Below are 15,114 nucleotides of genomic sequence, written 5' to 3' on the forward strand. Positions count from 1 at the left end.
TCTATATATTATACACTGAAACAAAAGTACAATATTTATATTCCAATTGATTTATGTTATAACTATATGGTAAAAATGAGAAAGTGGGCAATTTTTCAGTAACAGTGTGCTGTGACAGTTGTATTTTTATATCTGATTTTGTAAGCAAGTAGTTTTAAAGTAAGGTGAAACTTGGGATACACAAGACAAATCAGACTCCTGAAAGGGGTGCAGTAGTCTGGAAAGGTTGAGATCCACTGTCCTAGAATACTTAAGGAAATGGCTGAAGAGATCTCTGAGCCATTAGTGATTACTTTTGAGAACTTATGTAGGATGTGAAAAGATCCCAGAGGACTGAGAAAAGGCAACTATAGTACCCTATCTATAAAACAGGGAATCCCCAGGGAATTACAGACCAGTCAGCTTAATTTCAGAACTCGGAAAGGTAATGGAGCAAATAATCAAGCAAACAGTTTGCATGTAGAAGATACTAAGGTGATAAGTAACAGTCAACATGGATTTGTCAAGAACAAATCAAACCAACCTAATATCCTTCTTTGACAGGGTAAAGTCTTGTGAATGGGAGGAAAGCAGTAGATGTCATATACCTTGACTTTAGTGAGGCTTTTGATACTATCTCACATGACTCTCTCATAAACAAACTAGAGAAATACAGTTGTGCATCCTACTATAAGATGAACGCACAACTGGTTGGAAGACAATATTTAGAGTAGTTATCAATAGTTCACAATCAAGTTGGAAAGGTGTATCTAGTAAGGTCCAGTTCTATTTATTTCCCACATAAATAATTTGGATAATAGCATAGAGAATACACTTAAAGTTTGTGGATAATACCAATCTGGAAGGGATTGCAAGCCCTTTAAGGGGCAGGATCAGAATTCAAAATAAACTTTAAAAGTGGAGAAATTATCTGAAATAAATCAAATGAAATTCAATAAGGACAAATGCAAAGTATACACTTAGGAAGGAATAATCAATTGTACAAATACAAAATGATCTGGGGTTTATAGTGGATCACAAACTAATTATGAGTCAACACTGCAGTACTGTTTCAAATAAAGCAACATCATCGTGGGATATATTAGCAGGAGTGTGGTAAGCAGGACATGGGAAACAATTCTTCCACTCTATTCAGCACTGATAAAACCTCAGCTGGAATACCATGTCCAGTTCTGAGCAGGACACTTCAGCAAAAAGAGACAAATAAATTGGAGAATGTCCAGAGAAGAGCAACAAAAAGGTTAACGGTCTAGAAAATATGACCCATGAGGAAAGATTGAAAATATTGGGTTTGTTTAGTCTGGAGAAGAGAAGATTGTTATCAGGTGCACCCTGATAACAGTCTTCAAGTACGTAAAAAACATCATTATAAAGATGAAGGTGATGAACTGTTCTCCTTAACTACTGAGGACAGGCCAAGTAATAATGGTCTTAAATTGCAGCAAGAGATATTTAGGTTAGACATTAGGAAAAAGCTTCCTATCTGTAAGCAATGGAACAAATTACCTATGGAGGTTGTGCAATCTCAGTCACTGGAAGTTAAGACGGTACTTATTACAGGGGACTGGACTAGATGGCCTATTGAGGTCCCTTCCAGTCCTATATTTCTATGAGTCTATGATATCATAGAAGCTATTAAGCAAAAAAGCAACTCATGAAGTTTTGGAGTTTGAATATTTCAAAATATTTAAGCAGCATGGACAAGAAAACACAGTTATAAAATATTTAAATACAAGAGCCAGCACCAGTAATTAACTGAAATATAACTGCAAATACAGTATACAACTGATTGTGATTAATGACAGGTAATAAGGACAATTAATCTATCCATCCAGGTTGTTCTATCGACAATCTCTGTAGTATCAGAGCACCTCTCAAGAATGAGGAATTATAACACTGCAAGCAGAATACTTACCAATACATTTAGGAGGTGATGTCCATTTTCCCATTTTACAGGTTATTTCATTTGATCCATTTATACTGTAGCCATGATCACATCTGTATCTAATAGTGTCTCCTGTGTAATACATCTTGTCCTCAGTTATTGCTGTACCCTTCTCAATAGGAGGTGGCTGATCACATGGTATTTTTTCTTTGACTTCTGAAACTCAAATTATTCATATTTACAAACTATTTCCTCCCCACCAGACACCACATCCAAATGGCCAAGAAAAAAAAAAAGGTCTTATAGACTGTCCAGCTGGACAATAAATCAGGGATCTGGTGGAGCAGTTGGGACCAGTGGGGATCAGACATAAAATTTGGATTCAGATTTAAATCCATTTTCAGATCCTGGCTCTTCCCTCATCCTGTCCCAAAATTTTCAATACCTAGTTCTTACATAATGCTTCTCACACATTGGCATCAAAGCACTTTACAATAGAAATAAATATCATCACCCCAATTTTAAAAGATGGGGAAACTGAGACACAGATATTAAGATTAAGACATGTTCTGAACTGGGGTTTTACTTCAGCTCAAACATTTGTAAAGCAACTACTAACCAATGCAACTTGGAGGTGAAGTCCATTTTCCATTCTCACACTGGATTTCTTCTGATCCTTTCATTGTAAAATTAAGCTGACATGCCAAACGTACTTTGGCTCCATTATGATATGTTCTTAAATCTGTGAATATATTGGCATTGGGAGGCTGAGGTGGAGGAGGGCATTTATTTCTTCTATCTAGAAAGAAAACACATATTTGGACATGTGGTGGAGGCTTTAATCAGATCATCTCTATCAAGAAAGCAAATTGGTTTAAAAGGTTTACACACACATGCACATCCATGCCAGAGAAACAAACATGGTGAAGAAACAACAGAAGCAGAACCTGGAGAGCTCTGGGTGACACATTTTGTTCCAATTTTTACCTTAAGAGTCTAGTTCACCACAGTCGGACCTGACACACTTAACCAGCACTATAACAGACATTTTTGGGGAGATTGTCAACCTATGAAAATAGCACCTTCTCACTGTCTGTACAAATCCTAAGTAAAAAAGCCTTTACAGACAGGTTAAGGAAATCCTCCTCTACAATCCAGATATAAGGCATCAGTGCAGCTTGCCCACAGCTTCTTGTCCTGCAAGAGCAGCCATGGTCTGCAGTATCCGCCCCAAAATGATTTTTGTTTCTATTTGGGGGGGAGGGGAGAGGGTTGCTAGTGATCATTGTAATTGATGGACAAAGTGATCACGTTCACTTTTCTGAACTATTCACCAAACCTCCCCTGCTGAGCTTAGGTCCATGATGAACAAAGTACTACAGAGTCCCACTATGCTTCCCTCTCTACTTTCTAGGAGTTCCCCAGGTATTGTCACTCTACTATAGCCACAGAAAAGGGACATTAATTAAACCCATAGACTCAGTCAGCCATGCAGTTCAACAGCATTTAAAAGTGATTGGATTTGACCCAGTGATCTTAACAATCCAGTTTACTGATCATTGAAATGCAGTTCTCACCTCAATGCCATTTAAAAATTGGATGCAATTTTCTCTTTCCACTGAAAACTAAAATTTGGAATACACAGGTAAAGGTAACAGTCAATTTTAAAAAGTATTGAACTTAATCTTGAAACACATGGTGCTTATTCAGACCATGTCCTAGATTTAAAAAATCAACATCCCATAGCGACAGGTACTTTAGCCTTCAGCTGCATTAGACTACTCTGCAAATATCAATTGTGAATGTGAACCAGTTCAGAAGTTCAATCTGACAGTTTCATTGAAAGCATTTTATCTATTAGTAATAAGAAAATAAGAATGTTTATGAAAGTGAAGTTGCGTGTAAGAAATCATTACAAAATTTTATGGTAAAAGGAATGTTACAGATCAGTCTTAAACCAACAAAAATTAGAGCTGTCAAGCAATTAAAAAACTTTAATTGTGATTAATTGCAGTTTTAATCCCACTGTTAAACAATGATAGAATACTATTTATTTGAATATTTTTGGAGGTTTTCTATATTTTTAAATATAGGCTGGGGGGTCTGGGCTTCAGCCTCCCTCGCGATACAGGGCTCCGGCCTTCAGCCACCTGCAGAACTTTACACTGGGACTGCCACCGATACCTCCCTCCATGCCCAGAGGTATGTGATTAACACTTTAATCTTCTTTTCACTCAATCGCAGGCATTAATTGCAATTAATTGACAGCCCTAATAAAAATAATGAACTGGAACTGTAAACTGTGACCCAGGACCCGACACCTCCAGTATACACTATTACAGAGCATATCACGTAACAGGAAGAAAGCTAATGTTGTGCCAATTTTTTAAAAGGGTAAACAGGGAGACCTGAGTAATTATACAACAGTCAGCCTTACATTGATCCTGGGGAAGAAAATGGAAAGGATGATACAGTACTTGATTAATCAAGAATTAAAGAAAGGTAGTGTCATTAATGCAAATCAACATGGACTTATGGAAAACAGATCCTGTCTAACTTGTTTTGGGTTTTTGTTTTGTTTTTTTTAATGAGATTACAGGTTTGGTTGACAAAGATAATAGTGTTGACGCAATATACATTTAGCCTTCTGTAAGGTGTTTGACTTGGTAACACACACAAAAACTAGGATGATATAAAATTAACATGGCAACCATTAAACAGATTAAAGATTAATCATCAGGATTGTAAACAGGGAGACGCACTTGCTCAGTGATGACTCCCTGTTTAAATTATCACATTTGTACTACAGGTGGTGCAGGTAACAATTCTTGTAGTAAAGGTTGTCTGACACTTTCCATTAGAAGATGCTGTTTTCCAATTGCTTATAAAACAGTCAAATTTTAAGCATTAAGGGTGAAGTTTCCCATCTTGGGTGTCTGCCTCAAGCTGACTTTGGTGGTGGTGGTGGTGGTGGTATTAAATGATTCAGCTAAATGGTGCAGCATTTTTCCACTACAAGACTGGGGGAAAAATATGTTGTTTTGACCATTATAAAATTTTATTTTTACAACTCTTTTATTGATAAGCTCCAGAGCCTCCACTTTTTGGAGAATGGACTTTACATTTGGCTGTGGGAAACACTGAAGTAAGTGATAAAATTTTTGCCATCTCTGAAATAGGATACTTACCTGTTCCGTAACCTGTTCCGTAACTGGCATTCTTCGAGATATGTTGCTCATGTCTATTCCACAGTACGTGTGCGTGCTCGCCACATGCAGCAGTGCCAGAAGTTTTTCCGTCAGCACTACCCGTAGGGAGTGCGCTGCTGCGAACCCTGGAGTGGTGCCGCTATAGTGCACTATAAGGAGAGCCACTTGCTCCCTCCACCCTCAGTTCCTTCTTGCCAGACCAACTCCAGCAGCGAGGAAGGAGGGCGGGCTGTGGAATAGACATGAGCAACACATCTTGAAGAACATCAGTTATGGAACAAGTAACTGTCCTTTCTTCTTCGAGTGCTTGCTAATGTCTATTCCACAGTAGGTGATTACAAGCTATGTCTGATGGAGGTGGGTAGGAGTTCACAGATTCCCTGGCTGGAGCACAGCCCTATCAAAAACAGCGTCATCCCAGGTGTGGGAGACTATCACATAGTGCGACATGAACATGTGTACTGAGGACCAGATAGCTGCCTACAGATGTCCTGGATGGGGACATGGGCCACAAAGTCTGCCGACGAGGCCTGAGGCCTGAGTCCTTGTTGAGTGAGCCCTTACAATAGGTGGTGAAGGAACCCCTGCTAGGTTGTAGCATGTGTGGATGCACGATGTAATCCACCGGGAATGCCTCTGGGTAGAGATCGGTTGGCCCCTCATGTGCTCGGCCGAAGAAACAAAGAGTTGTGAAGACCTGCAGAACCTGGCTTAGTCCGATCCAGATAAAAGGCCAGAGCCCTGCGCACATCGAGCGTATGGAGGCAGCGCTCTTCTTTAGAGGTATGTAGCTTAGGGTAGAGGGCAGGTAGGAAGATGTCCTGGTTTGTGTGAAAGATGGAGACCACCTTGAGGAGGACTGCAGGGTGTGGGCAGAGCTGAACCTTGTCTTTGTGAAAGACAGTGTAAGGGGGGGTCACAGGTCAGGTCCCTGAGCTCCGAGACCCCCTGGGCTGACATGATGGCATGATGGCCACAAGAAAGGTGAGACCACAAGCATGTGGCCAGGGGTTCGAACAGGGCCCCGTAAGGCAGAATAGCACCAAATTTAGATCCTACTGAAGGATAGGGGTTCTAACATAAGGGAAGGACCAATCTAGCCCCTTGAAGAAACACCTGGTTGTGTCATGGGAGAAAACTGAGCAGCCCTGGACCAATGAATGGAACTCCGAAATAGCAGCCAGGTTCACCCTGACAAAGGAAGGGGCCAGGCCTTGAGTTCTAAGGTGAAGCAGTTACTCAAGGATAAGTTGGAGTGGGGCAGACTTTGGGGAAAAATCCCACTCGCCCACCCACCTGGAGTATCAGGGCTACTTTGCCAGGTAGGCTTGGAGCGTGAATGGCCTCCTACTTTTGAGGAGGACACGCCTGACCCACTCCAAACACATACTCTCCTCCATCAGTGTTTGCCAGAGGGCATTGGAGATGTTGACCACCCCTTCATGGAATGGGAGGGCCACTCTGCCCAGTGCCGAGGATGAGAGCACATTAAACAATGAGTCTGAGGGTCCCTCCACCTCCTTAGCTTGGAGATGGAGACTGGATGCTACTTGCTTTAGCAGCTCCTGATGAGCCCTGAAGTCCTCCTGTGGTATGGAGGGGGTGGAACTGCAATCTTGTCATCCGGTGCGGGGGAGAGGGCCAGTACCGGGGTCTGCATGTCAGCCAGTGCCACAGGGTCCACCCCTTGATCGGACTCCTTGTGCGATTCTGAGGAGATGTGACCTGCTGATTTATCCATCAGAGCTGTGGCTAGCACAACTGATGGAGCCTCCGATGCTCCCACTATCAACCAAGGGCCTTGCTGAGCATGCACAGGGGTCCAGGGGGTCCACTGGCATCACTGGCTCTGCCATGGGGGGCCCTGCGATTGGCCTGGTGTGGCATTAGTGGCACCAGCAGCACCAGCTGGTCGGGTTGGCCCAGCTGGAGCATAGGGCTCTTTGTGGGGGTCAAGGTCTGGTTCACCAACCACCTGTAGATGCTGTGCGAGTGGTATGCTTGCTGGTACCAAGTATGGCATCTACCATGGGACTGGGACTCCGACATCAAGGAATGGTGCCACCTCTAGCTGCTACTCCTTGAGACACTTCGACCCCTGGATCCATGATGACGTAGAGCTGGCGATCCCTGCCAGGAGTCATGGGCACAGTGCCTCAACGAGCAAGAGCTGGAGCGTGACCAGTGACAGCGTCCGTGCTGGAAGCAGGAGCATCTACGGCGTCGGCACCTGTTCCGCTGATACTCTGTACTCGGTGTGGAGCGGTGACTAGAACTGCTCTCCGATGGCACCCTACCAGACAACCTGGAGAGTAATGAGAGTGGATGCTGGGGACTGTGTCCTGACAGGACACTGGGTGACTAGCAGTCCTGAGAACGGTCTCCTGACTGGGATCTGTGGCAGGTTGGCATGGGCTGTCGATATCCCAGTGTTGGCTTGCCTCTAGAGCAGGGTCTGGGTGCTGGCGGTGCCCCAGGCACCTGCAGGGTCGTAATATATTTGGCCGCCTGCAGGACCTCTGATGTCGAAGGCATGCAGACTTCAGTCATAGAGGTCTGAATCGACACAACCGGGCTGCTCTGCTTGACCTGAGTCGGAGCTCTAGAGCCCGGGGGGGAACCGGGGCTGCCCAACATGGGTCTAGCCTCCTCCTGTGCCTTCTCTTTAGGCTTCTGAGATGACGAAGCCTTCCTCTGCTTTTTCGATGGGGAGCGGTGCCGGCCATCGGAAGGTGCCGGGGAAACGCCACAGGCTGAAGACAAAGTACCCAGTGCCGATTCTGCTTGGTGCACCAGGGTAGGAGCCAGTACCAACACCATGAAAAGGGCCCGAAGTCTAATGTCTCTCTTTTTTCGTCCTGAGTTTGAAGGACCTACAGATTTTACAGCGGTTGCTGACGTGGGATTCGCCCATGCAGCAGAGACAGTCAGTGTGCGGGTCACTCCTGGGCATCGAACGCCTGCAAGACTCACACGATTTAAACCCTGGGGCCCAGGGCATGCCCTGGCCCGAAGAATAACTAAACTAGAACTTCTATGAACTGATATAGGTACTACTGAACAACAAACGAGATTTGAGATGAGGTGCAGCAAAGCTGGAGCGAGTCGTTCCGATGCACAGTCACTGGTGGCAAAAAGGAACTGAGACTGGGGGGAGCACGTGGATCCCCTTATGGCGCCACTCCAGAGGTTGCAGCAGCACTCTCCCTACAGGTACTCCTAAGGGAAAAACTTCTGGCACCAGTGCACATGGCAAGCACGCACACCTATTGCGGAATACACTTGAGCAATCACTTGAAGAAGAATGTGTCAGTCTTTGAAAACTGCAGTTAGTACACAGTAAGTAGAAATTTAGAATTAGGCAGCAATTTTTCTAAAGAATATATCCACACTGAGCATGCGCCATCCTCTCACATATCCTGCTGCATGTGACATTCCCACATAGTAACTAAGCGTTCTCCATCCTAGGCTGCAAGGACTAAACAGCACTTTCCTTGAAATTGCTACTCCAGGCCACTATGGCTTACATAAACCAGGAGGAGGAAGAGACTCTTTCTGTGCTTTCAGTGCTCCTTCTGCTGACACCCAGGCAATATGCAGCCTGATTCAAATGCAGAGGGATAAAGAACTGGGAGGGGGAGCTGAGGGGGAAAGTGAAGGAGGCAGATACAAGGGCTGGAGCTTGGTGGTGGAGGGTGGAATACTATGTGAGCATGTAATTAAAAGACTTTCGATGCATAAGCATAAGGAGGCTGAATTAAGGTTGAACAGGCAACCTTAATTCTGAAATTTCCTAACATTTGAGGGCTTCACTTTGAAACTTCAGTGTTATTTTAATGTATATTTTAAATGTAATAACAAGGGTGGTGTAGGGGCAGGAAGAGACACACACAGAGAGTTACCTTCACATATTGGAGGCTCTGGATACCATCCAAAGTCATAACACTGAATTAAATCAGATCCATTCAAAGAGTAATTTTTCTGACACAAAAACTGAACCACATCTCCTTCCTCATAGCTTTTCTTCTTGGGATAGAAATTCCCATGATCTATCTCACTTAACAAGAAGCATGTTACTTCTAGAAAAGAAAAACACACACTGGATAAAACAGATTTAAAACAACTCTATCAGAATAAATCCATTAAATGTTTTGAAGTTTTTCTCCCATAAAAGAAAAGACAGTTACTCACCTTTGTAACTGTTGTTCTTCGAGATGTGTTGCTCATATCCATTCCAGTTAGGTGTGCGCATGCCACGTGCACGTTTGTAGGAAGATTTTTACCCTAGCAACATTCGGTGGGTCAGCTGGGCACCCCTTGGAGAGGCGCCGCTATGGCGCCGGATATATACCCCTGCCGACCCAGCCACCCTTCAGTTCCTTCTTGCTGGTTACTCCGACAGAGGGGAAGGAGGGTGGGTTTGGAATGGATATGAGCAACACATCTCAAAGAACAGTTACAAAGGTAAGTAACTGTATTTTCTTCTTCGAGTGCTTGCTCATATCCATTCCAGTTAGGTGATTCCCAAGCCTTACATAGGCGGTGGGGTCGGAGTGAAATGTGGCAGAATGTAAAACTGCTGAGCCAGAGGCTGCAGCATCTCTTGACTGTTGAGCCAGAGCATAATGCAAAGCAAAGGTATGGACCGAGGACCATGGAGCTGCGCAACAGATCTCGTGGGTAGGTACACGAGCCAGCAAGGCGGCAGATGAAGCCTGAGCCCTCTGATAGAATGCACGGTGATGTGGCTTGGGGAAATATGAGCCAAATCATAACAAGTGAAGATGCAAGCCATCACCCAAGATGAGATCCTCAGAGGAAACAGGTAAGCCTTTCCTTCGGTCTGCTACTACGACAGAGAGTTGCGGCGTTTTACTAAATGGTTCTGTCCACGCAATATAAATGCGAGCACTCTACAGACGTCCAGGGAGTGCAATTGTTGCTTCCATTGCATTGAGTGTGGGTAACATGAAAGGCCAAAACCACCTTAGGGAGGAAAGCCAGGTGTGGTCGTAACTGCACCTTGTCTTTGTGAAACAGTGTACGGCGGAACCACCGTAAGACCCCTGAGCTTGGAGACTCGTCTGGCCGATGTAATGGCTACGAGGAAAGCTGTCTTTCAAGACAGGTATAGCAGCGAGCAGGTCGCTAACGGCTTGAATGGGGGAGACAGAAGTCTGGTTAAAACCAGGTTGAGGTCCCAGGTTGGGGCTGGGCGGCGTACTTGAGGGTGTAAGCGCTCCAAGCCCTTGAGGAACCTCGAACCCATAGTGTGTGAGAACACGGAACGACCACCTTAGCCTGGGTAGAAGGTAGAGATGGCTGCCAAGTGTACCCTCAGCGATGATACCGCTAGGCCCTGCTGTTGTAGGCCAGAGGTAGGCCAAATAGAGGGGATTGAGACCTCAGTAGGAGTAAGATCAAGCGTTTCGCACCTGTAGGAGAAATGCTTCCACTCTGCCAGGTACGTTGACCAGGTGGAAGGCTTCCTGCAACCCTGGTTTAGTCACGCAGCAGCCACACCGTGAGGTGAAGAGACTGCAGGTCCGGGTGGCGAAGCTGCCATGGTCCTGAGTTATGAGGTCTGGGTGGAGTGGCAGGGTAATTGAGTTGGCTATTGACAGATGGAGCAATGTGCTGTATCAGTGCTGCCTGGACCATGCTGGAGTGATCATGATGATGCGTGCTCTGCCCTTGCAGAGTTTGAGCAGGACCCAATGAATCAACGGGAACGGTGGGAAGGCATAAAAGGAGTTGGCCCTCCCACGGCATCAGGAAAGCGTCCGAGATTGATCCCAGGGAGAGACCTTGGAAGGAGCAGAACATCTAGCATTTCCTGCTCTCGCGGTAAGCGAACAGGTCTATATGGGGAAAAATCTCCACTTCTGGAAAACAGAATGCATCACATCGGGGCAGAGCGACCACTTGTGAGACAGGAAAGACCTGCTGAGTCGAAGTGCCAAGGCGTTCCAAATGCCTGGGAGAAAGGAAGCTACCAGATTTATCGAGTGGGCTATGCAAAAGTCCCAGAGATGAATGGCCTCCTGACAAAAGGGGGAGGGTCATGTCCCTCCCTGGTTGTTTATGTAGCACATGGCCATTGTGTTGGCTGTAAACACAGACACCACGGCCTCACAGCTGCTGCTGGAACCCCTGGCACGCCAGGAGGACTGCTCTCATTTTTGGACATTGATGTGAAATGCCAGCTCCTGGGAAGACCAAAGGCCTTAAGCTGGAGGTGACCAAGGTGAGCACCCGAGCTAAGAGATGACGCGTCTGTCATCAGGGACAGTTTGGGCTGGTGCGGATGGAACGGCATCCCTGCCCACACCAGGGAGGGAGTTAGCCACCATTCTAGGGAGCCTAGGGTGCTCGAGGGAATGGTGACTATCATGACCATTGGGTTCCTGTCTGGGCGGTAAGCCTAGTTGAGCCAAACTTGGAGAGGACGGAGGCAGAGCTTGGCGTTTTGGTTACAAACTTGAAGGCAGCCATGGGACCCAGGAGACCGCGACAAGTGCCAGCCGAGCTCGTTGGGAAAGTCTGCAGACCTCGGATGATTGTTGCCATCGCCTGAAACCGCGGCTGTGGTAAGAAGGCTCCGGCTCGGTAGGAGTCCAGGATAGCTCCTAGGAAGTCTAATCTCTGCGTGGGAACTAGAGTGGATTGTTCCATAGTAATCATCAGGCCTAGACGTGTAAATAGGTCCTTGACGATGCCCACATGCTGAGTGATTTGTGTCTCGGAGTCTCCTCAGATAAGCCAATCGTCCAGATATCGAAAAACGCATATCCGACGTCAGCGAAGGTAGGCGGTGACTACGGCCATACACTTGGTCAATACCCGTGGGGCTGTAGAAAGGCCAAACAACAGGACCGTAAACCAGAAGTACTGACGGTTGGCTAGAAAGCGGAGGTATCTCCTGTGCGGAGGGAAGATGGCGATGTGAAAGTACGTGTCCTTCATATCGAGGGCGGCATACCAGTCTCCAGGATCCAAGGATGGAATAATGGTTCCCAGGGATACCATGGGGAACTTCAACCTTATCATAAACTGGTTGAGTCCTCGCAGGTCTAGGATAGGTCTGAGACCTCCGTTCGACTTGGGGATTAGGGAATAATGGGAGTAAAACCCCTTGCCCCTTTTGTCCATCGGCGTCTGCACCTCTTGTAAGAGGAATTGCTCATGAGAGGGGTCCCTGAAGAGGGACAGGTTGGAACAAATTGGAGGTGGTACCCATACTCCACCGTGCATAGGACCCAGCGATCTGACCATGCCAGGAGAAAGTAGGAGTGGAATACCAGCCTGTAACTCGCACGCCGCCCTTGGGCACACCTTCAAAAGTTCGTCTTTGGTCCCGGTGGTGATTGCGAGGGACCTTGATCTTGGCCCTCTAGGGGTCCTGATGGTCATCTGTGACCATCTCGGTCTCTCCGTCTGCCAAAGTCCTGTCTCTGGCTAGGCACAGAGTATGGCGGTGTGGCTGGGGATGGAAAGACCTGCGTTTGGTTGCCGGTGTATGCACACTGAGAGAGCGCATTAGGACTCTGTTGTCCTTCAGGCTTTGCAGCCTGGGTCTGTCTTTGCCGCGAAGAGGCCTTTACCATCAAATGGTAAGTCCTGAATGGTATACTGCAGCTCCGGCCGGAGGTTTGAAACCTGAAGCCATGAGATGCGCCTCATGGCAACACCCGAGGCCAGAGTCCTGGCTGTTGAGTCTGCTGCATCCAAAGAGACCTGGAGGGACGCTCTGGCCACTTTTTTCCCTTCCTCCAGGAGGGCAGTGAACTCTTGGAGGGAGTCTTGAGGGAGAAGCTCCATAAACTTAACTACCACCACCCAGGTGTTATAATTATAGCAGCTAAGCAAGGCTTGTTGATTTGCCACCCAGAGCTATAAGGTCCCTGCAGAGTACTCCTTGCGGCCAAGTAGGTTCATTCGCCTAGCCTCCTTTGATTTCGGGGCTGGCGCCTGCTGGCCATGCCATTCCCTCTCCTTAACGGACTGAACGACTAGTGAGCAGGGAGGAGGATGGACATACAAGTAGTCGTACCCCTTAGAGGGCACCATATATTTACGCTCGACTCCCCTGGCTGCAGGAGGGATAGAGGCTGGGGACTACCACATAGTATCGACATTCACCTGGATGGTCCGAATAAACGGGTAGGGCCCCTCTAGTGGGGCAATCGCCGATAGAATGCCCACTACCGGGTCCTCTACCTCCGGGATCTCCTCCACCTGGAGGTCCACATGTAGTGTTAACCTCCTTAGGAGGCCCTGATGGGCTCTCAGGTTGTTGGTAGGCACATCAGAATCGCGGTCCTGAGCATAAGCTGTCCGCATGGGATGACACTGATGCACGTCTGGATGGCCATGGAGGTGCTGAAAAACCATGGGCAGAGTCTCTGACTCTATCGGACCTTGCCCAACTCAGCACCGGGGACCGGTACTGGGAGGCTTACCGGTACCTGGAACGAGATCCAGACCTGCGACCAGAGCAGTGCCGGGAGGTCGACTGAGATCTCGAGGCTCGACGTCGGGAGCAGCTACAGGAGTCACGGTGCCTGTAGCAGTGCCGGGAGCTGGAACGATGCCGAGAGTAGCGGGTCGGAGAATGGGATACCGACCGGTGCGGCGAGTGCGACCGGTACCGAGGAGGAGAACAGCACTGGGACTGCAAGTGGTGTGGGGAGCGGGAGTGCCGACGGGACCTGGCACGTCTGTGGGACCATGATCACGAATGGTGCCGCTCTGCTGTGCCGACAGAGGATGGTCATAACAAGGGAGGCTTGCCAAGAGACAGTATTACCCGCACCAGCGGTGCCGGGGTCAGGCAGCATCGACTCTGTCATGGCAATGAGATCCCTCGCCGTTGTGAATATCTCTGGCATGGAGGGAACAGTAGGCTCAACCACAGCGCGTACCAGGGAGCTGTCAGGCACCGGATTCGATGACCCTCGTGGAACCAGGATCGACGGTGCCGATGTCGTCAGTGCCTCGGCAGGTGTCGGTGCCGCGTGATCCAACTTAGACGAGCTCTCTGGTTGCGGTGCAGGTGGCATGGAAGCAGCAGGAGCAGGGAGCTCAACCACAGCGCGTGCCAGGGAGCCATCAGGCACTGGCAGGAGGAGTCGTAGAGAGGGACCTCGGAGAGAGAGAGCGGTGCCGAGTGGACTTCGGTGCCAGCGACGGCCGGTACCGAAAGGCCTTGGCAGTACTGGCGGGGTCCGGTGCCGAGGAGGCGCTTCTGCCCGCCGATTGATCATCGCTCGGTGCCAAAGGCGGAGGGGTAAGTGAAAGTCACGCTCCTTTTTGTTCTTGGCTTAAAAGCCTTGCAAATGGGGCACTTAGCTGTCAAGTGTGATTCCCTGAGGCACTTCAAACAGGAGTCGTGCGGATCTCCTGTCAGCATCGGCTTGCGGTGGGCCGAGCACGGTTTAAAACCTGGTGAGCCGGGCATGGGCTCCGGCACTGGGTAAGGGGAAGGGGCTACTCCCCGAACCCCGCTAACTATTACTAAACTAACTATGCTAGTAAAGAAAAAAAGTATAACTATATAAATATATGTATAAAAGGATTATAACTATATACACGAGAACTACTAGTAGCTAGGGAAGTGGAGGTCAGCTAAGCCATGCTCCACTGTTCCAACGACCGACATGGGTGGTACGAAGGAACTGAAGGGTGGCTGGGTCGGCAGGGGTATATATCCAGCGCCATAGCGGCGCCACTCCAGGGGGCGCCCAGCCAACCCACCGAGTGTTGCTAGGGTAAAAATCTTCCGATGAACATGCACGCGGCACGCACATCTAACTGGAATGGACATGAGCAAGTACTCAAAGAAGAAACAAAGGCTGCAGGATTAAAGAATACCAGACTTTGGAAGATTCAGATTAAGTTATTCTAAATGTAAGCAGAGTCAGAATGAGCTCTACCCTGACATCTGGTGGTGAGCTGTGGAAAAGGACTTCCGGGGCTGATCTCGTTTGCATGGGCACACCCAACCTGCCTAGCATGATG

The 15,114-nt window shown here is 47.7% G+C and overlaps 1 protein-coding gene across 1 annotated transcript in view; it reads right to left on the minus strand.

Annotated features, from left to right (window-relative positions):
* F13B (coagulation factor XIII B chain) overlaps positions 1 to 15,114 on the minus strand; it is a 47,326-nt gene that overhangs the window by 15,579 nt on the left and 16,633 nt on the right. Inside the window, exons 5-7 of the mRNA XM_050961446.1 lie at positions 8,997 to 9,173; positions 2,505 to 2,684; positions 1,916 to 2,107 (exon numbers count right to left, since the gene is read on the minus strand). Of these exons, the coding sequence (XP_050817403.1) occupies positions 1,916 to 2,107; positions 2,505 to 2,684; positions 8,997 to 9,173 (549 nt within the window). The remainder of the gene's footprint in view (positions 1 to 1,915; positions 2,108 to 2,504; positions 2,685 to 8,996; positions 9,174 to 15,114) is intronic.

Source organism: Gopherus flavomarginatus, chromosome 7 (assembly GCF_025201925.1).
Source record: "Gopherus flavomarginatus isolate rGopFla2 chromosome 7, rGopFla2.mat.asm, whole genome shotgun sequence".
Taxonomy (NCBI): domain Eukaryota; kingdom Metazoa; phylum Chordata; order Testudines; family Testudinidae; genus Gopherus; species Gopherus flavomarginatus.